The sequence below is a fragment of the Poecilia formosa genome, unplaced genomic scaffold (genome assembly GCF_000485575.1).
Source record: "Poecilia formosa unplaced genomic scaffold, Poecilia_formosa-5.1.2 Scaffold363, whole genome shotgun sequence".
NCBI lineage: Eukaryota > Metazoa > Chordata > Actinopteri > Cyprinodontiformes > Poeciliidae > Poecilia > Poecilia formosa.
In genome coordinates, this window is record NW_006800302.1 from 67,407 (window position 1) to 90,304 (window position 22,898).

At 41.3% G+C, this 22,898-nt stretch overlaps 2 protein-coding genes across 5 annotated transcripts; one reads left to right on the plus strand and one right to left on the minus strand.

Moving 5' to 3' along the window:
• Positions 1-1,541: 1,541 nt before the first annotated feature.
• On the minus strand, positions 1,542-11,243 carry LOC103153802 (mucin-5AC-like). Of its 2 annotated transcripts, none has more exons than XM_016662222.1 (8): positions 10,134-11,243; positions 9,134-9,237; positions 8,588-9,056; positions 8,418-8,510; positions 8,295-8,331; positions 4,690-4,761; positions 3,361-4,605; positions 1,542-2,188 (listed from the first exon to the last, which is right to left on the minus strand). In XM_016662222.1, exons 1-8 carry the CDS (start codon positions 10,230-10,232, stop codon positions 1,908-1,910), a joined length of 2,400 nt encoding a protein of 799 aa, XP_016517708.1. In that variant the 5' UTR covers positions 10,233-11,243; the 3' UTR covers positions 1,542-1,907. The 2 variants fall into 2 exon arrangements, with proteins under 2 accessions (XP_016517708.1, XP_007574903.1); XM_007574841.2 differs by having other exon boundaries at positions 3,358-4,605; positions 10,134-11,237.
• On the plus strand, positions 2,696-21,078 carry ctcf (CCCTC-binding factor (zinc finger protein)). Of its 3 annotated transcripts, none has more exons than XM_007574840.2 (13): positions 2,696-2,781; positions 16,106-16,372; positions 16,457-16,639; positions 16,737-17,109; positions 17,212-17,382; positions 17,583-17,716; positions 17,806-17,926; positions 18,014-18,163; positions 18,292-18,452; positions 18,533-18,715; positions 18,798-18,948; positions 19,516-19,665; positions 19,750-21,078. In XM_007574840.2, the coding sequence occupies exons 2-13, from the start codon at positions 16,127-16,129 to the stop codon at positions 19,998-20,000; spliced, it is 2,274 nt and encodes a 757-aa protein (XP_007574902.1). In that variant the 5' UTR covers positions 2,696-2,781; positions 16,106-16,126; the 3' UTR covers positions 20,001-21,078. The 3 variants fall into 3 exon arrangements, with proteins under 3 accessions (XP_007574902.1, XP_016517709.1, XP_007574901.1); XM_016662223.1 differs by lacking the exon at positions 2,696-2,781 and adding an exon at positions 13,487-13,654; XM_007574839.2 differs by lacking the exon at positions 2,696-2,781 and adding an exon at positions 13,487-13,650.
• Positions 21,079-22,898: the final 1,820 nt, after the last annotated feature.

The following is a 22,898-nucleotide window of genomic DNA, read 5'->3' on the forward strand; positions in this document are numbered from 1 at the left end:
TTACGTCATCAGACGGACTAAAATACATAGAAATGGTTGTATTTTAAAGATAATTCTATAAATAAAATAATTTAAAAATAACAAAATCAGTCAAAAACAAAAACTTTTCCCAAGTAAATATTTTTCATTTAAAAAACTTATTAACCTACACACAAGTGTATGTGTCTGGTACTTTTTTTGTTTTAAACAAGCTTGTTCTTCATTCATTGAAGTTATTCACAGTGAGTAGAGCATACAGAAATTTTGCTCTGTATGCAAAATACATACAGAGTATGTATTAGCAGGTAGCTACTAATAGCAGGAAAAGTAGCTACTTTTCCTGCTACTCAAGGAAAAGTAGCAATATTTCAAAATAAAATTACTCAAGTAAAAGTAAAAATACTCCTAAAAGTATTTTTTTTCTACAAAGTTACTCAAGTAATTGTAACTAAGTAAATGTAATGAGTTGCGACTCACCTCTGAGCAAACGTGAATAAAAGTAAAATTAAAGTAAGTTTTAAAAATCAATGTTATAAAAAACCTATATTGTGTAGGACATTCCAGTATGTTTATTAAATTGTTGAAAGCTATTTTTTAATTTAAAAAAATAGTGCATAATTATGATTGAACCAAACGACAAAGAAAGTCTGTGAGTAACCTTCAGCTTGTTAGTAACAGAGTTAGTAATGAGATATAATCACTGATTATTTGGAACTTTTGCTTTCTGACAAATCTGGAAAACTAAACAAGACTCTTAATTCACCTGGGAATAACGCAAACGTAACAGAAAATGACTGGTACACAGTGAAAACACAAAGTCCTACCAAATATGTTTGGTTTAGTTTCTAGCGCAAATATCTTAATACTCTTGAAATAAGACAAATTAAATTACAAATAACTTCACAGCAACATATACGAGTTTGCTTTAAGTCAATAATTAATTAATGTTGATGAAAAATTACTATTGCACTGGCTGATTAGTTCACTTGTCATGTGGGGAAAATGTCCTGTTGTAAGTAAAAAAAATCTGCCTGTGGTACTATTACTTTTCCATCAATATTAAGGAACTAGACCAAAAATACTAGGTGAGATTTTGTGTTTTAGCAGTGTAGCTAATTTTTTTTTTTTTTTATCTCAAAATCTACTCTTGAGAATGTTTACTCCCTGCTGAAATTAACAATCCAACAAGATAAATTAAATAATTAAAATGAAATAAACTGATTTATTGAGTGGTTCTGGGTTTCTGGTCTGGCCTGGGAGGATTTTTTTCTTGGCGTTTATATGCTTTCCCTTTGCATGCAAGGATTCTCTCCTGGTACTCCAACTTCCTCCCTCACCCAAAAACATGACCGCTGTAGCTAACTGGTTCATCTAAATTGCAATTAAGTGTGTTTGTGCGTGTGTGTGCGTGCATGTGTGCGTGCGTGTGTGTTTGTTGTCTCTGTCTTGCCGTGTGATGGACTGGTGACTTGTTCAAGGCGCAATACTGTATGGATGATATTTCAGGGAAATATGACTAACTTCATGTACAAAAACAACTTTAAAAAAGCTTAAAGAATGACTCAGTGAACTGAATAATCCATTTAATAGTCATAGCTATGTCTCTTTCCCATCTTTTGTAAACATCATGTATTTTACCACAATAGTTTTCTTATAGTACATAATCATACGTGCAATGCAAAATCTCAACAGAAGTTAAAAAAAGGACAAAGACACTGCTGGATTTGTTGATTACATCACACCAAGAGGATCTCAGTTCTTTGGTCCAGTGGCCCACTCTTAGTGGTGTGCTGCAGTAATGTGGTGGTCCCTGTCGGAAGTGCCATTGATGATCTCTCCCCCAGCCTTCCTTACCCCTCGTAGCCTTTACTGTGGACTCTCCTGTCTGTCACAGTTGTTGGTCCCGTGTTCAGCGGCTTCGTTATTTTTCACTTATCACCTGCTGACATTGTTTCCTCTTGCTCTTGAGCCTCATTGACTGAGTCGTCTCTGCTCCTCTCAGCCTCTGCACCCGGGTCAGGTTCAGAGAGGGCGTTCTCTTCTGCTCTCACACTTTCTTCCTGCACTTCTTTTCTTGTTACATCACCGTTGTCAACCAGTGGTTTGTCACTGTCACTTTCGCTCTTCTTCTCACCGTGAGCATCTTCCTTCTTCTCGTCAGAATCACCTGATTTGGTCTGTTTGACCTCCTCAGAAGGCTTATCCACTGCTAAAGGACAAAAACATTCAATTAGACAAACAACTACCTATGGTATATACATTAAGTGAAACCAAGTGAATGGTTCTGACAAAAGTATTTATGCCCCTTGAAGTTGTCCACATTTTTGCATATTGCTGGTCTCTGGTCTTCATAATGCTTTTTTCACCAATGACCTATAAACCTCTGAGGCCTTCATAGAACTACATCTGAACTTGGAGAGCACCCACTCAAAGGTGGGTGCTCTCCATTTACTAATAAGATGACCGTATGCCTGGAAAGAAATTGATTTTTTAAAAAACTTATAAATTACATATTATGCTTACAAAACATGTTCATCACATTTCTTGCACGAAAATCATTCTCAGATTTCTGTCTGGTCAGTTCTGCCTATTCTAAGCTTCTTTCAGATGGAGCTATTTTAGGGCCTCCTGTCACTTTAAATCCTAATAAGCTGCTGCTGGCCACGCCCCCAAACTCAATCTTTACATTCGCACGTAAAAATGGCTGCAAACAGATGCACAATTATACAAGATACATCTTTGAAAAGCATAAGTACAGCCTCCTGAACATCCAACAAGAATGAAGAGAGTGGTTTTTGAATGGTAAGTCAACAACAAAACATTTGTATTTTCCAGCAGCCATTTTAACAGCGCATGCTGCGGTAAAACCAGCTGACCAAACGTGCTTTAACCCAGCTTGGATGCTAGGTAATTGATTGCGACTTAACAATCAGGTGGCGTTTGAACTAAACATTTACTTATTGCCAAAAATGTCGTGTTTTTTTTTTTTTAGAGTAAGACCCAAATAGAAACAAAAACGCGCAAAATGTGAATTTTGCATTATAGATACTTTTAAGATTCATTTTGTTTTGAATTGACACTATTTGAATCCGGTGAATTGAAATGAACTCAAGTGATTTTGAAAGTTAATTAAGAGAATTGGATTGTGTTTATTCAAAGGAGGTTGAATACAAATACACATCAAACTTTTAGGATTTCTATTGAAAAAGAAGAAGTAAAAACCATGTGATCCTTTCCTTCAATATTTAAATTATCCACTACTTTTCACATAATCTCTCAGTAAAATAAACTGAAGTTATTACAGGTAATCGGAAAACAGTCGAGTGGGAATACATCTGCAAGGCACTGAATTACATATTTACTAAAATAAAATCTTACCGATGTCTGTTGTTGTGGGTTTTCCTGGTCCTTCTCCTTCCCCCCTTTCCTCATGCAGCGTCTGTAAATCTTTATCCTGGCGCGGCTCGCCATCAGGGGGTGCTGGACTGCTGAAGCGGCAAGGAGTGGCACTTAACTCTCCGTCAGGGGGAATCGTGAAGACTGGATCTGACCCAGTTATGTGTGGGGAGCTAATTGCAGCAGCGCCCGCCGAGCTGCTGGTGGAAGTGGTGTCTGCGCGGTTTAAACTGGTAGCAGTGGAGGCGGTGTCTGTAGGGTTCGTGTCACTGGAAGAAGTGGAGGGAGCAGAAATGGGAGCGTCTGACTGGACGGTGGCAGGAGAGGAGGCAGAGTCCATGTGGTCGCTGGATGGTGGGCTGAGGGTTTTATCAGCTGTGGGAGGGACGGGAGCAGGGGTCACAGGGGAGGCTGAAGTAACGGGGACACCGTGTGTATCTGCGGCTGTGACTGCACCAGAATTGGGAGGATGACATGTAGCTACAGAGGTACTGGGTGGAGTATGTAGCCCTGAATCTGACACGCTGGTGGAGGAAGAAGAAGCTGCGGTGCTGACAGAAACATCACCTCCAGCAGCTGAGAGAGCACCATTTGGCTCCAGGGAAGTTGCCTCAGTTGGTAGATTTGTTGCTGTTTTAGAAACTGGGCTCTGCTGGCAGGGAGCTGAACCAGTTTCCAGGGTGGGGATGGAAGAAGTAGTTTCTGTTTTTGAGGTGGAAGTGACTGAAGGACTTGGGGTTGGGGGCTCTGAGGTGGTGGGTGTAGCTGAGGTTGTGCCAGGGGGCTCAGATGGGGTAGAGATGCTAGTAACTGTGGAGGTTGGAGCTTCAGTGACAGGAGAACTAGATATAGGGACTGAGGCTTTCCTGTCACTTTCTGTAATGCTGGTAGGTGTTGTAGTTGCTGCAGCAGAGTCCACTGAGTCAGTGCACATCTCTGTGTCAGTACTTGAGAAGGAAACTGTGACACTGGCTGAGTCAGGGACTGAATTAGAGATTGTCGGTACAGAAGAAGAGGTGGTAGTAGCAGGAGCAGACGGAGCAGCGGTCAGACTGGGCTTAGTGGGCGTGTTTGTCTCTGCTTCCTGAATCTGTGCTAGCTCGTTCTCTGGCGTATTGTGGCCTGATGTTGCGGGAGGCGGAGCTGGTTTGATTACTGGCTTTGGAAGCAGAGCAGGCTTCCCAGCTGCCTCGTGTGCTGACAGACTCGCCCGAATTTGATGCCGGGTGTCTGGAGAGAAAAAGGAAGGAGAAAGTCACCCAGCTGATCGTAGCAGGTTGGAAAAGAGGCTGAAAATGACTAATTGTGGTTTACCTGAAGATGCAGACATAGTCCGAGGTTTTGAGAAAGTAGAGGGTGGCTCAGGTTTATTATCAATGATGGTACCTGAAGCGCAAAGACTTTTATGTCATTTTAAAGGACAAATAAAGCACCACATTTTAGACTGAAGCAGGTAGATTTTGATTCCTTAACTCTTTAAGCCTTATACTAGAAAAGATAGTCATGATGACATACGCTATTTCAGATTTATTTTTTATTTCTGTATCATTACAAGTGCATTAGCCATTTTATGATCATGTATTTGACACATTTTTCCCAACCAGAAGGATATGGGTATGACAGAAATCCACAGTAAAAAAATAACCCATGTAATTACCCACAAAATATACATGAAAACCTAAAGTAGTAAATTTTTCCCCACAATTTCACTCTCGGCATTTTAGATAAACTATGTAAAGAGAAGCTGGTTGCCTACATGTGGCAGGGAAATGATGCTCTACGAAAAGGTGTCAGAGGATAGATTCTAATCGCATCAAAGATTTTATTGAAACAAAAATTGCATAGCATGAAAATAAGCAGGGTACATTGATGAATAGGAACCTTTGTTTGTGTGACCTTCGACCATTTGTGTGTGAGTGTGCGCAGGTAGAGTAGGTGTGTGTGTTCATTTTTGACCTGGAGGATGTGATTTACCATCTAGAATAGTAAGAGTAGAAACCCAAAACAATCTGAGCCATGGAGAACCAAGGATAAGGTGGCTTTGGCTGCTGAAGACCCCAGAATAGCTGTGCAATCGACAGAGATCACCCAACACCCCAACCCGGTTGTACACTCCCCTGTGATGATGCCAGAGCCCATAAGGCCAATCCCGCACCACCAATCTCTGTTGAACTGGCGAAGGCACTAAGGAAAGATGGATGGGGGTCCATGCAATGCTCCTCTCTAGTGTTTGCATCGATGTCTGAGCTACTGTGAAATGTCTCAAGTGTATTAAAATGGGGGTTGCAATTAGGATGTTGGAGGTAATGGTTGGGCTTGCAAGGTCCATCATCCGACTCCCAAAGACCATGGTGTTGTGTGGGTATCCCAAAGAGCAGTGGTCTCAAACTACATTCCTCGAGGGCCAGAGTCCTGCAACTTTTAGACTTGAACTAAAAGGTTAAACTGCCTCTCTACCACTCAGTCGAGCTCTACAGAGCTATGCTAATGAGCCAATATCCGAGCTGATATGCTGAAGCAGAGAGGCATATAAAGGTTGCAGGACACTGGCCCTTAAGGACTGGAGTTTGAGACCATATAAAGAAGATGGCTGCTGACATCTGCCAGGACATATTTACTCTACAAAAAGTATATCTGAAGATGGTATCCTAATTGCATGATTGACTTTATTAAAGCCAGAATGCATCCAGCATCAAAGCAGGCAGGCTACGATGATGTAATATTAACCCGTGTTTGTTGACCTTCAGCCATTTGGATTATATGTGTGTCGGTGCAGAGTGGTGCAGTTGGTAGCGCTGTTGCCTTGCAGCAAGATGTGTGGGTTCTCTCTGGCTTCCTCCCACAGTCCACAAACATGACTGTTAGGCTATTTAGTCTGTCTAAATTGTCCTTAGGTGTGGGTCTGTACATGCATGGTTGCTTGTCCTGTCTGTCTCTGTGTTGCCCATGTCCAGGGTGTACCCTGTCTCTCACCCATTGACTGCTGGAGATTGGCACCACACCAGATAGTAGATGGATGGATGAGTGTTGGTGTGTGTAAATGGTAGCATTTGTGTTGCATAGGTGTATGAACTAATTTGTCACCTTGAGGTGAATAGTTGTGTATGTTAAGAACAGTTGAAGGCCTGCCACCCATCACCCATCCCACTGGAGCAGCTGAGACTCAGAAGGACCAGGTGGACCATTACTGCTCCACCTGGTGGGCTATCCCCTGGGAGGTTAAGAGGGATGAACACCCACCAGAACCCCATGCAGTCCCCACCGCCCATTGGCAGCCAGACACATCCCCAGAAACCATAGACCACCCAGTGGCAGTCCACTTTCTGGGTGTGATCAAGCCTCAATTTAAGCATCACCCCATCAAAAGCATGTAAGAAGGTCTTGATCCTAATATGTCCCTGTAAAATGAAGTGTAGTGTTTATGTGTAAGGTGCATTAAAATTGGGATATGGGTGCAAAGTGCTGCATAGTGCCCCACCCATGCCTGTAAGGCCCATTGTCCCACATCCTAATGCCCTAATATGAGGAGTTACATATGTTAGGGAGGAGGGAGCGCCGCGAAGGGCCGGTACGAATCCCCTTGGGAGCCAGCTCACCAACTGTAGCAGTCCAGTTAATACAGGTCTTTTCACTACCTTTTTTCTATAATTCATTTATAATTAAGCAATTTTTTGTCATAACGGCTTATTTTTTAAATGCTCAGATCAGTTTTTAAAGTTATCTTTGTTAAAACCGTTTCAAATCAAGGACTTTTCTTCTTCTAAGATGCATGTAGCCATCTTGAATTAGGCCTTCCACGAGAGGGCAGAAGACAAGGATACAATCCAGTAATAGCTTTTTGAGGAAAGTGCAAACTTAATTACAGACGTCTCAGGAATACAATTCTGTAAGACAACGATTGTTGCCTTGCAGATTTCCTCCGTTACTGTTTTTTTACACTTGAATGTTTCAGATCACTAACCAACATGCCCCAATGTAACAAAAGGAAAATACTCTCAACCCTAATGGCTGTGCCATTCCTGGCAGCTACAAGTGTGGTCAAGTGTTTGCTAAAACTGTTAGTCTTTTACAGTCTTTTTGTCCCACTCTTCCTCTCGGAGTCGTTTAAATTCAACCAAACTGCAGGAATCCAAGTGTGCTTAAGTTTAATGTCAGAAACTGATGGTTGTAGATTCACCTTCAGCATATTCTTTTGGGAGAAAATCCATAAATTATGGCAAGGTGTTCAGATCCGGAAGCAGAAAAGTCGCCAAAGACCATCATATTGCCTTCACTATGTTCATTTTTTAAATCGCAGTGCTACTTTCCAAAATGTTTCCCTTTTGTCATCAGTTCAGTGAATATTTCCAACATGTCTTTATGTCTTGAAGATGTTTTTTTTATATGGCGTTGTAGCTCTCCCATGGATATGATTGTTCCCAGGCTCTTTCTGATTGTTGAATCAGGAACACCGACTTTACCTGAAGCAGGTAAGGCCTGCAGTGCTCGGATGTTGTGATGGATTCTTTTCTGACCTTCTGGATGAGTCTTCGATGTGCTCACCAGCCTCATGATTTGGTTTTCATCTGTTCTTGAATTTCTGTGAATTAATAGTGTGCTGTGTTTTGAGCTCTCTTAGCCTACTTCGTGTTGTCAGGCAGGTTCTTTTGAAGTGATTTCTCGACTCTGTGGGTCGTGCAGTAATCAGGCCTGGGTGTGGTTATCTTTGGTTGATATTAAAATGTGTTTGATCTGAAACATTTAAGTTTGACAAAAAAAAAAAAGAAAAACTGAAAAAAATTTGTGAAATATGAATGTTTTTACAATACTGTCCATGTTTTAAAAATATACTTTTGGCATAGTTGACTTAAAGGTCATTTCAGCTTTATTAACAATCAGGAGGAAAGAATAAAAAAAATGCCGTAGATGATTATACATACCTTCAGATTCAGCCTTTTTCATTTCTCCTTCTTGATTCTAAAATAATAACACAAATAAGTTAACTCTGATATTCATAATTCCTTACTATATGTCAGATAGTTGAGGCATGCACATTTACACACCTGTGTGTCTCCTGGTGGAGGCTTGGAGACCCCAATACGCTGAAGCATGAGGTGGAGTTTCTGCTCAAAGCTGTGCTGGCCTTCAAACTGTTTCTGAAATCAGCAAACATGACTGACATTCAGATGGTTTTGCTACAAAAGTGGAAGAGTTGAGCTGCAGCGATGTTCACCTTGGCGGTGTTTCTGGCATTGGTAGCTCCTGCTGCCGCTGATCCAGACAGCAGAATGAGCGACTGGGATTTCCCCTCTCTGAGAGCTCGGCGGGGAGGCGCTGCCTCGCCCCTCAGCGGCGCGTCACCGGTAACCTCCGTCTCCTGAACAGCTGCCTCTCCAGTAACAGCACTGGGATGAGCTTTCACTTTATCCTTTTCATTCTCCTTGTCGTGCTCCTTCACCCGTTCCTTCTCCTTGTCTTTCTCTGACCTGGCGACCTCCCTAAGAGGTCGGATGAAATCGGCGATGGAGGCTTTTTTGGGGCGGCCCTCCTGGCTCGGCTCTGACTTCAGGCCTCGCTTCCTCTTGAGGGTGAAGAAATCTCCCAGTTTCCTCCTGAGAGTTTTCGTCGGTGGAGGACAGGGAGCGACAGCGCTTGCAGGAGCCACTTCTTGCTGTGTGATAGTTTCCTCATCCTGCTTGGTCCTACACAAAGAGCCTTGCACGTCAGCTCTGGCTGCTTCTATTCACACTAGATCATTTAGCTACTGAGCTATACTCACAGCGTATCAGTGGGAAGTACTTTCTTTGTAAAGAACTCCTCCACGCCTTCATCCACTCGCCCCATGTGCTCAAGAACTTCATTTTCACTCTCAATTATCGTCTCCTAATTATAGAAATAAGCAGATCCCAGCAATCACAAACTGTATCACATATAACTTTACATTACATAACAATCACCTCTGAAAACCCACACACTCTGGCAGAGCTGTTCCTCCTGCCTCAACGCACATTTTTCTATTTTTTTTTATTTTTTATTTTTTTTGGTTTGATTTTCTCGTCCATTTCTGATGGAACCAGGCCTCCTGGGAGCCAGTTGCTCAGTAACGTACAGTGATCGAGCATCGCCGGGTTTTACATCCAGAACGAGCGCAGCATAATTCATTTTGCCAATAAAGGTAACGTGATATCAGAAATGCAGCTATGCAGAGTTGCATTACGCTGATCATGTCAACATCTGCGCCCACAAGTGGAGATGAAAGTCAAGAGGTTGGCTGCCGAACACGAATTTAGCAGAAGTCACCGTTACGCGATCTTCTGCCGGGGGGATTGGGTGAATTTTGTCTCCATGGGAGTGACTGCATGTCTACAAGCTGCTGAAGCTCTGTGACAACATGACCAGCTCAGTGGGGAATAGATGCACTCCCTCAGCATTTAGAGAAATTTACAGATTAAAAATGCCTAAAGCCTTTTTTTTATATGGCTTCCTTTTTTTGCAGGAAGAGCCGGGGAAGACGCTGAGACCAAATTCCCACTCGCCCTCATCACCATCTCATATGCACACAGAGAAAAGAGAGTGGGTTTTTCAAAGAGCAAGTGACCGGTACAAAGGGACTGCCTAATTCAAGCAGGGACCAGGCATCTTCTCCACCCTTCCCTTCCCCCTGCCTCTCCCCTCTGTACCCTCTTCCATCCTCTCCCTCCCTTCCATTTTTCTCCCCTCTCTCTCTCACACACACCAACCATTTTATCCCAAACCCATCTGATCCTCACACACATTACCTGCGGTCTGCTGGGACGGTAGTTCAGTTTTTGCCGGTGGGGTCTCGGTCTGCTCTGGGTGTAGTGCCTGAGAGCTGGTCCGCCCAATGGCAGCTCCATTGGGGAGACACGGCACGCTGCTGCCGCGGCTCTGTTGCTGAGGCACGGTTGCTAAGAGCACCAGCAGTATGTAATGCCTCCACAGTGGTGGGAGGGACCAGGCTGGCTCGACTGACAGATCTGACAACAGAACCTCGCCTTTCTCTGCCACCGCCCCCCCTCCTCCCCTCTGCGAGAGGAAAAACCAGGAGGAAAAGATGGTGATAAAACAAGGAGAGGCTCTGACACACACAGAAAAGTCGCCACTCTGACACCTGCTTCATCAATGCATCCCCAGCTCTGTGCATCTGCATCCTAACCGCCACTTTAAGCAGGAAACCTCTGAATAGACTGCGTGTTCTGCTGTTGCTTATGTAACAAATTAATAATTTATTTTATATGCGGAAAAGATGCTTTGAAGCAGTAATTGACAGGCTGACCTGGCATTTCTTGGGTCCTTTACCACTAAAGGAACCTGCGTTAAATGGGCTGTGAGGTGTAAAACAGCGAGTTGCACAACTTGTTCAGGAGCCATAAAACACGACACACGCCCACAAGCACCAGTTTCTACATATTTTCATCCCAGTGCCTTTTTCTTTGGCGGCTTGCATCCTGGGCTTCACGGGAATTTTGTTGCTTGCATGGCTGCTAAACATTTGATATTCAAACTAGGAGAGATATTTAGACATTCAGGATATTCATCTGGATCGTTTCTATATGTGGATCGCATTTCTTTGCTATTTGCTTCTGCGACTATTTACACAAATGAGGGGAGCGTCACAGGGACTGTTTCTTTTCATCTTAAACTCCCTTTTCAGCCCAGAAATAACTTGTTTTCATCTAAGGAATCCCACATGAAATGTTTTCCACATGCAGTAATATGCCATCACCTATTTCAGTGCCAAGCTGCAGGTATAATAATCCTGCACCGTTGGTTATTGTAACCTGGAGGCAAGTTTGGATCATTGTTTTCTGAAGCTTAAATGCATTTAATGTTAATTAGAGCCTGTCTGTACTTGTAATCCCCGAAGATTGAATCTAATAAAAAGACCAGATGAGACTGTACTTTCAACTAATGAGCAGGAAGAACTCCTGCTGACTAAATATTCTCAGGGGGGGAAAGAGGAATGAAATTTTTTAAATGTAACCTTGGACATTTACTTTAAAAAATGTGTCTTAGGGAAATTTGTTTTCAAGGAAATACGGCACTGCCTGTGCATCTGTTTGACTTTGAGATTTTAAATTAAATGATGACGCAAACAGTAAATAAGTCAGTATATCAAAATGTACAAAAAACACAGCCCCATAAAAAATAAATGAATAAAATGTAAAAAATGAGAAGTCCAAGTCATAGGAATACTAACTTAATCAATCAGTACAATCTGTATCTATCAGCTTCAACTTGATGACTAGAGTGAGAATTAATTAAAAGCAATTTATTTCACAGCGTTGTATTAAAAGGTGACCAGGGACTGATTTATTTGTTAATCAGATTTTTCCTTGCAGCAACATGTTTACAGTCGCCACACATTTTTGGTGCACTGCTTACTGGAGCAGCCCAATAGTCAGAAAATATAGTTGTGAGACTATGCCTGAAAGCTGTGATGGAGTAAAATTGCTCTTCAGGTTCTGCACACTCAAAAAAAAAACAAAAAAAAAAACATCCTGCATAAATTAGCTTAATTTTTTCCTTCTTTTCCTTCTGATATTTCTGAAGGCTTACACAAAACCTTAAAACCTTGAACAAAGGATGCTTCATGAGTATCATTTTATTTTTAGGTCACTTTGGCACAGACTGCAGAAAAGCCTGTGTTTCTCTTTCTGTTCTAAATGTGGCTGATATTACAGAGCACGGACGTTCACCTTTCCCTTGCAAATAGTTTTAGAGAGAAATGCAGGTCCCATGTGGCAACATGCGTATAAACATGAATGAAATCCACGCCATCAGTTTGGTACATGGTAGTCTAAGATTTGCTAATGGACATAATTTGGTTAAATAACCAAATTATACTGTTGTTTGAGTTCAGTGAAGTAGAGTGAATTCAAATAAAACTCTCCTGTTCAAAGTGCACACAGGTCCCAAAACTGTTTATAAAATATGAACAAATATTTATATTTTATATTTTCTATATTCTCATTTGTTAATTTTTATCTGCAGCTTTCTGATCAATCGCCAATTACCAATCTTTTAAAAAGCCAGACCTGCTGATTCCAAGATTAGCCCATAATTTTTTTTGTCTGAAATGTTGTTAAATATAGTTATAAAAAGTTGCTGAGTTAGCAACAGTGGGGTAACTATTCTTGACTGCAAACATGATCTGGTGGGATGGTCTATCAGTCAAACCTTTCTCACAGGAGAGCAGAGGTTGATATTTTAAACCTTTGCCAAGGTATAAGATTAGTGTATAAGATCGGCTTCACATATAAAAATTGGCTGAGCACCAATCTACCAAAATTAAGAAAATTGGCACCGATAAATTAGTGCATAAATTAGTGTGTCAAGTTGGGTTGAAATAATTTAATTCAATTAAAAGCACTTGTATATTGTTACAAGTACAAATAACCACTGAAATTTTGTTACCTCATTGGGTTTTACTTTTACAATTTTTTAAATGAATAACTAAGAAACTTACCCAGAAAACTCTCGAACCAAACATCCAGAAGTGTGATTAGAAATAAAGTTAAGGAATCCTGTCCTTTTCGTACATAGTGCACCGCATAGCCTTAATTCACATCCCATATTGTGCTGATCCCATCTATCAAAGCTTGCTCTAAAAACACAGATCAACATGTGCTGGACATTAAAGGAAATGTAAAATCAAACTGACATTAAAAACCTCTATCCCAAGGAAAACATAGTCAAGATGGGCAACCCCTTCATAAACCTGTTTACATACTGTAGTGCACAGAAAACAGTTTTCTAACACTTTTGTTTTACCTTTTGTCACTTGCGTGGTTCCATATATTTCAAATTTATCCCATTTCTAACAAACCTCACACTGCCCTCTTGTGGTTAACTTTATGTACTACTCCAAACCAAGTCACTATTTTTGACTAAGCTTTGAGTACTTGTCTGGGGTACGTTTATTTACACCAGAACTGATCTGCACATGTTGTTAGAGCGCCTTTCGTTTCCCCTCCTCCAGCTTCTATTGATTATAATGGTCGTGTCGCCACGCCCACGCCTCATTTCAAATCTGGCGCCCATAACACACAGTTACGGCGGGGCCACTCCCCTCTACTCCCCCAGGCCGCTGTGAACGCGCAGGCGCGCTGCTTCTAATGGGCCGCCATTTTGTGTTAGGCCTACTCCTCCAAAGCGGGAGAAAATTAAGAGCTCGGCGCAGAGCACACACCACCGTCTGCTGCAGGATTGAGAGGAGCAATCACTGGCGCTGAGGTTCGAAGTGACTACAACGGGGAAAAGAACCAGCCTGTAGTAAGTGAAAGTGTCATTTTGCCTCCAAACAAGGAGAGGTTTTTGTAGGAGCCGTCGACGGCCTCTAGGTGTCACGGTAGGGCTTACCGTCCAGGCGGCTGGCGGGGGGTGTTTGTCTCCCTCTATCGTTATCCAAAATACACTAAATGTCTCTATAAACCCCCACTAGGTGAATCTGTCAAGTATGTTTTAGGCTTCCAGACGAGATAATTGTGTATTTACGTGGGGATGGTTGTATTTATCGGTATTTCTGATTTAAGTCTTTTCAGGCCTGACGTCCATCTTATCGTGCCCTTTGTTTCCTGTTTTCAGACGTTGTCGCGCTTCCCCACTTAAACACAGCGAAGCTTAGCCAAGTCCTTGTCTCGAAACCCAAGTTGTAAATTATTTCAGATCAAATAAAAGCAAACAGAAGATGGGTAACTTCTGGTTTTTAAAAACGGATAGATGAGTGGCTGGGGGATTGGCTGATCGACAGATTGTGATTGGCAAACAGTCAAACCCCATCAGTGTCTCATTATCACCGCAGGAAGACATGAACTGACTCTGACGATGGCCGTTTTTTTCAGTTAAACCGTCGGATTCGCGGTTTCTTTGAAACTCCACTCTATGAACACATTTTAATCTGAATTACTGTAATTTTATTCGCTATAACTCAGTTTAGCACTCCAACATGACCTCCTTTATTCTTAGTTTTGCGCGCTCCAACTTAGACTACTTCGGTTATTTATTTTACATTTTTAAGACGTGTTAATTACCCAAATGTGCTGCTGAAACTACTGCAGCGGGAAAGAGCGCACCACGTAAAGTAAAATACTTTTTTAAATTTTAAATCTTTGATTTGCACTGATAAGTTTTATTTTGTTTTATCTGAGCTGGTAAAACGACAAAACAGCGACTGTAAAGATGCTTTTGTTTGTTTTTTCAGGTATTGGTAGTTTATGATGTTGTCTCAGCATTGATTTGTTGAAAGTCCCTTTGAGTATTTCAGCCCGATCAAAGGGCAAAAAGGCTTGTGGTAATTAGGGTTGTATGGGCGATATAGACTTAAAATTTAAATTCACAGGTTAGTGAAACTTATACCAAATGGTCTACTTCTGTACCCAGTTGCAATAAATAGTTTACTGTTAATAAATTGTTACACTGTGAAAAAATTTTTTCTTGTAGAATAAACACATGGAAAAGTTGATGAAAGTTATAGTTTTTAGTGTAAATGCCTATGCTTTATGCCCATTCCTGGGTTAAATTCTTTGTTTTTGTTTAACCTTCTTGCTTCTACATGTTAAGAATATCAGTAGATCACATTTAAATGTTTTTTTTGTTAGAAATGGTTCACTGTGTAACACAGAAACATATTCTTGATTTTGCCTCCAAAATCAAGAATATGATTTTGGAGATTCTCATTCTGCCAATGAGATTCTCATTGACAGAATGAGAATCTCAATTCTCATTGTGTCAATTGAGATGATTTTAAATCTTTTAGATTAAAAACAAACTGGTTAAGGTCTGGTAGATGCAGCTGAAGCCCATAAACTTTGCTGTGTCTGATTTTTAAAGCTGGAAATGAAGGCACTCTTGAGTTCAGCACATTTTTGTTGCAAGCAGACGCCGCGCTTGCTATTTTTATCTGTTATTAATAAATGTGCAAACACATTTTTCTCCACCTTATTTTCAAGCACTCAGGTGGCAAGCTCACAAATCGATTTTAATATTTGTGGCACTTGAAATGTTAACTGCCTTATACCTATAACTCTTTTAGTTTCAGCCGAACTAACTCAGGTCTGCTCTGCAACTGCTAACGTTCCCACCTCATGCACATATATTAAGCTATATTAAGCATGTAAATGTGTCTTTGCATGGCTGGCATCCTACATGCACCAGTTTTTTAATTATGTTATTCAAAGCAACATTGCTGCTATTATTGGATACCCTGATGTCTGATTAACTTAATTACTGCCCCACATCGTATGGTGTGCAATTAATTTCAAACATCTGAATCAGGCCTGTTTAGATTATGATTAATGAAAACACAAATAAGTATATACCTTAGGTTAAGATGAAGTCAAAAGTAGGAGGGAGGGAAATTAGGGATGCAAGATATATCGACACCAACATCGGCCCTCGAAATAAAACTGTGCCAACATTAACAACCAATAGTTTTCATCTATTGCTGTCTTTTTCTGCTATCTTTTTCCCCAAAAGGTGTCAAAAAGATTTAGATATATTTATAATATTGTTAAATATCGGTTATTAACGGCAACTTTATTGTTTATTAACGGCAACGTTAATATCAAATATCGGTATCTGCCAAGCTTTTAATATTGGTGCATCCCTCTGAGAAATTATATATTTATGACATTGGGATCTGAATTGACAAAGGGGAGACTTGAACAGCACCTCTACTGGGTAGTGGTTGGTTTCCTTATTCCTAACCATTCCAACCCTTTCTTCCCAGAGCGTTGGTTAGCCCATTGCCATGGAGGGCGAGGTCGTTTCCATGGAGTCGGCTCAGGCCGCCGCCCTGGCCTCTGATGGAAAGGTCCTACCGGAGGGCGGAGAGGCTCTGATACAAGCGGCGCAGGGAGAAGTGGCCGGTGACATGAACATGATGGTGATGGACGCGCTGGATCCCACTCTGCTGCAGATGAAAACAGAAGTGTTGGAGGGAGGCGGCACGGTGACGGTTACCGGGGGAGACGAGGGTCAGATCATCACACTTCAGGTGTGTACAGGTGACTAACGTGGGTTGTAAGTAACTGGACGAGTTGTGAGTTGTTTAATTGTAGCTCTGAGCTGTTCTTTGCAGGTGGTGAATATGGAGGAGCAGGCCGGTGCCGCGTTGGGTCTCGGTCAGCTTCAGCTGGTCCAGGTCCCGGTCACAACAACAACTGTGGAGGGGCTCCAGGCCACTTTTGTTGAGGCGTCAGGAGCTAATAAGGATGCAGAACCGGTTATCTGCCACACCCTTCCTTTGCCCGAAGGCTTCCAGGTGAGAAATGATTTCCTCCTTCTTTTAAGTCCATGGTGTTGAGATTATTATTCAACATCTTTGATGCTCTATACTGAATCTTTAATGGTTTGTTTAGGTTGTAAAAGTGGGAGCGAATGGTGAGGTGGAGACTGTAGAGCAGGAAGAGCTCCAAGCGGCCCATGATGAGCTCCAAGCAACACAGGAGGAGGAAGAGGAAGATGAGGAAGTGGTTGAACCTGAAGCTGCTGTCCCTCAGCAAGAAGACCCAGAGTGGTCAAAGGATCCAGATTACCAGCCCATCGCTGCTGTCCGCAAAGGGAAAAAGGGCAAAAAGAGCCGACTTCGGTATGCAGATGGAGATCGGGACATGGATGTTTCTGTGTACGACTTTGAGGAAGAACAGCAGGAGGGGCTCCTGTCAGAGGTCAATGCTGAGAAGGTCGTGGGCAACATGAAGCCTCCAAAGCCCACCAAGATCAAGAAAAAAGGTCCATCTTCACTTCTAGCACTTAAACAAAGCGTTAGTTTCCCACTTACATTTTGGTGTCTATGTTGTAGCTTTACTTATTATTATTTTTGTCTGTTCTCAGGTGTGAAGAAAACTTTCCAGTGTGAGCTCTGCAGCTACACCTGTCCAAGGCGTTCTAATCTGGATAGACACATGAAGAGCCACACTGACGAGCGGCCGCACAAATGCCACCTGTGTGGCAGAGCCTTCAGAACAGTCACGCTGCTGAGGAACCACCTGAACACACACACAGGTAAAATGAGGCAAAGATATTAAAATAATCATACTTTACCGTCAGGTACCACATTTAGTATTCATAGTTACTGAAGCGGTAAATCAAGTGGTTCTGTCAAAGCTGGATTAAACAGCAAACTGACTGTTGACTACATGCATAAATATGCAAATGTTTGAAACCAATACAGAGAAGTTTATTCTCGTTTTCTTATATTTTAGGCACCCGGCCACACAAATGCACAGATTGTGACATGGCCTTTGTGACCAGTGGAGAGTTGGTGCGCCATCGTCGCTACAAACACACACATGAGAAACCCTTCAAGTGTTCAATGTGCGACTATTCCAGTGTGGAGGTACTTCGGTTTATTCAAGGGTGTCGCATTTAGTTTGTAAATGTATTTACTTGTACTGTGAAGCAATTATTTTAATTTTGTTTTCATAGGTGAGCAAGTTGAAACGGCACATCCGCTCTCATACCGGGGAGCGGCCGTTCCAGTGCAGCCTTTGCAGCTACGCCAGCAGAGACACCTACAAGCTGAAAAGACACATGAGGACACATTCAGGTAAAACACACCTGGCCTGTTGTTTTTAACCCGTTTGCACGTTTTTGCACAGAGTGTCATAATATTTTTCCTTCCTTTGTGTTTCAGGGGAGAAGCCGTACGAGTGCTACATCTGCCACGCCCGTTTCACACAGAGCGGCACCATGAAGATGCACATTCTGCAGAAACACACAGAAAACGTGGCCAAGTTCCACTGCCCCCACTGCGATACGGTCATCGCTCGCAAGAGCGATCTAGGTAAGTCCTGTTAGGATGTAGGGACAAAATCGGACACGGTGTTGGAACCGGTTCTCTTCAGAATGAGTGACTTTAGGTCGTGTGGCGTTTCCTCTCTAATAATAATAACCTGGTCGCCTTTTCTGTAGGTGTTCACTTGCGGAAGCAGCACTCGTTTATCGAGACGGGGAAGAAATGTCGTTACTGCGATGCTGTGTTTCACGAGCGCTACGCTCTGATCCAACACCAGAAGACTCACAAGAACGAGAAACGTTTCAAGTGCGACCAGTGTGATTACTGCTGCAGACAGGTGGGATGCAAACATCCGCTGCCCGGAGTTATGACTTTACATGAAAACTGCCGGCTGTAAGACGTTGTGTTGTCTTGCAGGAGCGCCACATGATTATGCACAAGCGTACACACACAGGGGAGAAGCCATTTGCCTGTAGCCAGTGTGAGAAGACTTTCCGTCAGAAGCAACTTCTGGACATGCACTTCAAGCGTTACCATGATCCAAACTTTGTTCCCACTGCCTTCGTCTGCAGCAAGTGTAGCAAGACCTTCACTCGCAGGGTAAAACGCGCTGAGGTTTCAGTGTAGCCACTGTAGTTTGTCCGGTGGCTGTCAGAGATTTACAGTTTGGTCTGTTCAACAGAACACAATGCTGCGTCACGCAGAGAACTGCATGGGTGAAGCTGGTGGAGACGAAAACGGAGACCCGTCTCCCAAGAAGGGACGGCGTGGCAGGAAGAGGAAGATGCAGAGCAGAAGGGACGACGATGATGACGACGACGACGAAAACACTGGTACTTTAAACTTTATTTTAAGCTTATGTATGTGTTTGTGTTCTGCACATTTCACACCTCAACCATAACAACATGCACTGTCCTTCATGTCGGTTCTCATGGCGGACATGAGAATCGACTTGCTTCTCTTTGTGCTCGCTTCTTTTTACTCCGTATCTTAATACTTTCTGAAGCGCTGCCTGGTTTTTCAAAGTAAAACTGCGTGGTAGAATCCACAAAACTATTACACATGACTGGTTAGTAGTCCAGGACCTGGTGATTGGAGAACTCATTTATTTAAACTTTTATTAAATTATCAAAATATTATAAAAAAAAAAAACTGTCAGCCTCCTTTGGTTGTTTACAAAACAGAAGGTGAAGTACACATTTTCTCTGAAAGATGCATTTTTTTTTAGAAATGTAGGAACTTTTGTTTGTAAGCACCACAGACATTTTTTAAGAATTTAGTTTGGGGTTTTTTTGTTGTTGTTTATAAAGCTCATTAAAATGGTCTCTGTAACTCTTCAGCTAACTAATTAAAATGTGTCCAGATATCTGGGAGGTTTTAACAGGCCTGTTTTTATGCAGAGGGAGAACTGGATGAAGTAGAAGACGAGGAAGATGATATGCTAAACGAGATCGAAGTGGAACAAGCTGAACCAGTTGTCCCAATTCCTGCACCAGTTGAACCCCCGGTGAAGAGGAAACGTGGACGCCCCCCGAAGAACAAGCCTGACCGTAAGTTTCCGTCTCGTTTTTAAGACATTCACCCTCGGACATTTCACTATGCAGCACCAAATCCTGACCTGGGTTTCTTTGCAGCCGCTGCCATCATCCGTGTGGAGGATGAGGTCACAGGCGAGGTGGATGACATCATTGTGAAGAAGGAGGTCGGTGCGGAGCAGGAAGAGGGCGCCATGGAGGAGGTGGTGGTTGGCGGCGTCAAGTCGACCATTCAGTTGGAGGAGCTGTCTCAGGTAGAAGGAGCGGCGGCGGCAGAGGTGCAGATGAGCGAGGCCCCGCCCAACGGAGACCTGACCCCTGAGATGATCCTCAGCATGATGGACCGATGATTTATGTGAAGGTGGAATCTGTAAAAAAAACAAACAAACAAAACAAAACAACAAAATAAAACTCCCAGACCTTTGGTTAAATCTTTATTTTAATTCTTGGCATTTAGGATAACAAAACCTTGCACCATGCACAGAAAACATCACTGTTATAATTTAAAAAATGTACTTTTTAATAATGTGTCGATAAAGACTTGGGACAAGCGGGGGAGAAAATGTTAATAAGGATTTATCAAACCAAAAACAAACTTTAGTACATTTTAGTTTGAGGTGGCTGTAATTTGTTGCAGTTTATCTGTGGGTGATTTGGTTTACAAAAGTAGAGTGTGTGTTAATCCATATTAATTGTCTTCAAAAATATCTGGATGAGCTTTTTAACCTTTTCTAGGACATTTCTTGCCATTTTAGGCTGATATATAGAGTGTGTAAATAGAACCTGAATATTTAAAGCCCAAATTGAAAAAGGTAATTGTACGAACAAACGACTGTCTCTGATTACAGCCACTTCAAATTACAAACCATGAAATATCTTGAATATTTTTTTTTCCTTCCTATGTGGTTAGTACAATTTGTTTCTTTTCTTAAATCATATTCTAGTTTTTAAAAGCTTAATAGACTGCTTATCTCATGCTCCTTTCCTGCTACTGTAATACCTGTAGAAGATGTGTATGTACTAAACATTGTCACAGATGAGTGCAAAGATAAAAACAAAAAAAACTACATAGTTTTGCTCTCATGTGTAGTCATTCCACATTAGGTTAATGTTTTCCTTTTTGTACTATTGGCGAAGCTACGTAGCAGCTTGAATGATCTTTTAATAACTGGCAGTTGAGAACAGATGTATGACTGTACAACCAATAAAAGTAGTCATGGGACTGATTGTTTTAAGTTTCTGCAGTTGTAATGATCTATATTTTTAAAGGGACTGGTTTGGCTCTGCTGATATGTTAGTACAGTTGCAGCAAGAATTCACTTGACTTCACTTTTGTTAAAATTGGCTGGCTGGGGGGAAAAAGCAACAAAATGAAAAATGTCAACATATTTTGCTTGCAAATATATTTTATTAAATTGGAAAGCCTGATTTTTGTTTTGTTTATTTATTATATGACAGATGAGTGGAGAAATGTGCCCGAGTTTTAGCTGGGCTTGACGACATCTGGAAATATACAAACTCAAAATAACTCAGTAGTTCTTTACAGGTCTGGATAAAGGAGGACAAATGAGAAAAAATAATTGTATTTCCACATATTAATCCTTATTCTGTTTAAATCTTGTTTGTCCTTTTCTTTCTTTTCTCTCTCCAGTCCTCTTTTCAATTTTCTGTCCTTCCATCCTTGTGTCCTTTCTATTCTTGTCCCTGTTTTCCTTCTTTCTGCTCTGCCCTTCATCTGACTTCAGTTCCTCCATCTGTCTCTTCTTGTCCTCCCTCCTCTTGTGTCTTGCTTCCCTTTCCTCCTTGTCCTTCACCATTTTTTCTTGTCTTGTTCTTCATTGTTGTCCTACTTGTCTTTGCTCCTCCTTTCCTTGTGCTCTCATCTTGTTTCCTTTCTTGTCACTCATCACCCTTCCTTACTGTTTTTTTTACCTACTGTTTTTTTTTTTTACCCCTTTCCATATTTGAGGCATGCAATTTGTAGAAATATCTCAAATAATTTCACTATTTTTTAGAAAAAGTTAGTTTTTACATAAATTATGTATGTAAAAATATAAACTTGCTTTTCATAAGCATAACTGGCTTGATTTTCACTTGTCATGTGGTTCATGTGACGTGTCACATGGGCAAAGCAACAGGCTAATTACAAATACTCCCACTAATCAGAGATATACACACATTTATTTATTTTTTTTATATTCTGAGAGACATTTCAAATTGGATTTAGATGGAAGTTACCTTTCAGTTATTATTCCTATTAATTTGCAAGAACAGGGAAAAGCATGAGTTTTTATAAACTGATTGTGCTACTGGGATACTAAATCCATCTGAGTATTTTCACTGTAAAAGTTGCAGCATTCTGCAACTTTTGTGAAAGAAACATTTTACGCTGCCCAGCTAAATAAAACTTTAGGGCTGCAAATGTTACATAATCTTCTGAAAAAAACATGTTTGCTTCTAATTTTTTGATAAATATCTACTGTAGAGAATGTTCTCATTGTCCTAAATGAAACCTGGAGCAAAACTCTAGTTTTCCAGAGAAATTCCTGAGGGCCTCTACTGAATTTAACGTCAAACCTCAAGTGTAGAAAAATACCACAAATTTCATAATGATTTTAAATAAAATCTATTTGTAAAAAAAACATACAAATCAATCCAAGTCAGTTTTATATTACTGAAAGTAGCAGCCATGTACTACTGATTAAAAACTTTTGATAAAGTGATCAGTACAGAGTGTTACCATCTTCATAAAAGCATCTGTTTTGGTACTTTGCTGGTCAGGAAGCGTACATGTTAACACAATGCCAATATGGAAAGACATCAGCAATGACTGGGAAGGAAGATGGACTCTTTTTGTGGTGGAGGTTCTCTACCACTGAGCAGCTGTCATACCATGTAATATTTAAAACCGTGTAAAATTACAAATTACACCTTAATTAAAAGTGTGCAAACTCAGGTCAAATTAAAGGTTTGCTTGTTTATGTAAGTTCTGTTAATTGACTGAAACAGTTTTTTATTTTATTTTATTCTATTACTTACAAAAATCTTGTTAAACTGTGATGGTTTAAAGTTGCGGAAAGTGTGGAAGTGGCAGCAAAAAGCGCCACCGCCGTTCCCTCCTGCTGTCAGCTGACTTGAGAGAAGGCTACATTACAATATGTGTTCCCGTTGTTCTCGAAACTGGGAAATTCCGACTTTCCAGTCGAGCAAAATTAACTGGAGCGGCACCGGAAGTCAGATTTCCCTTT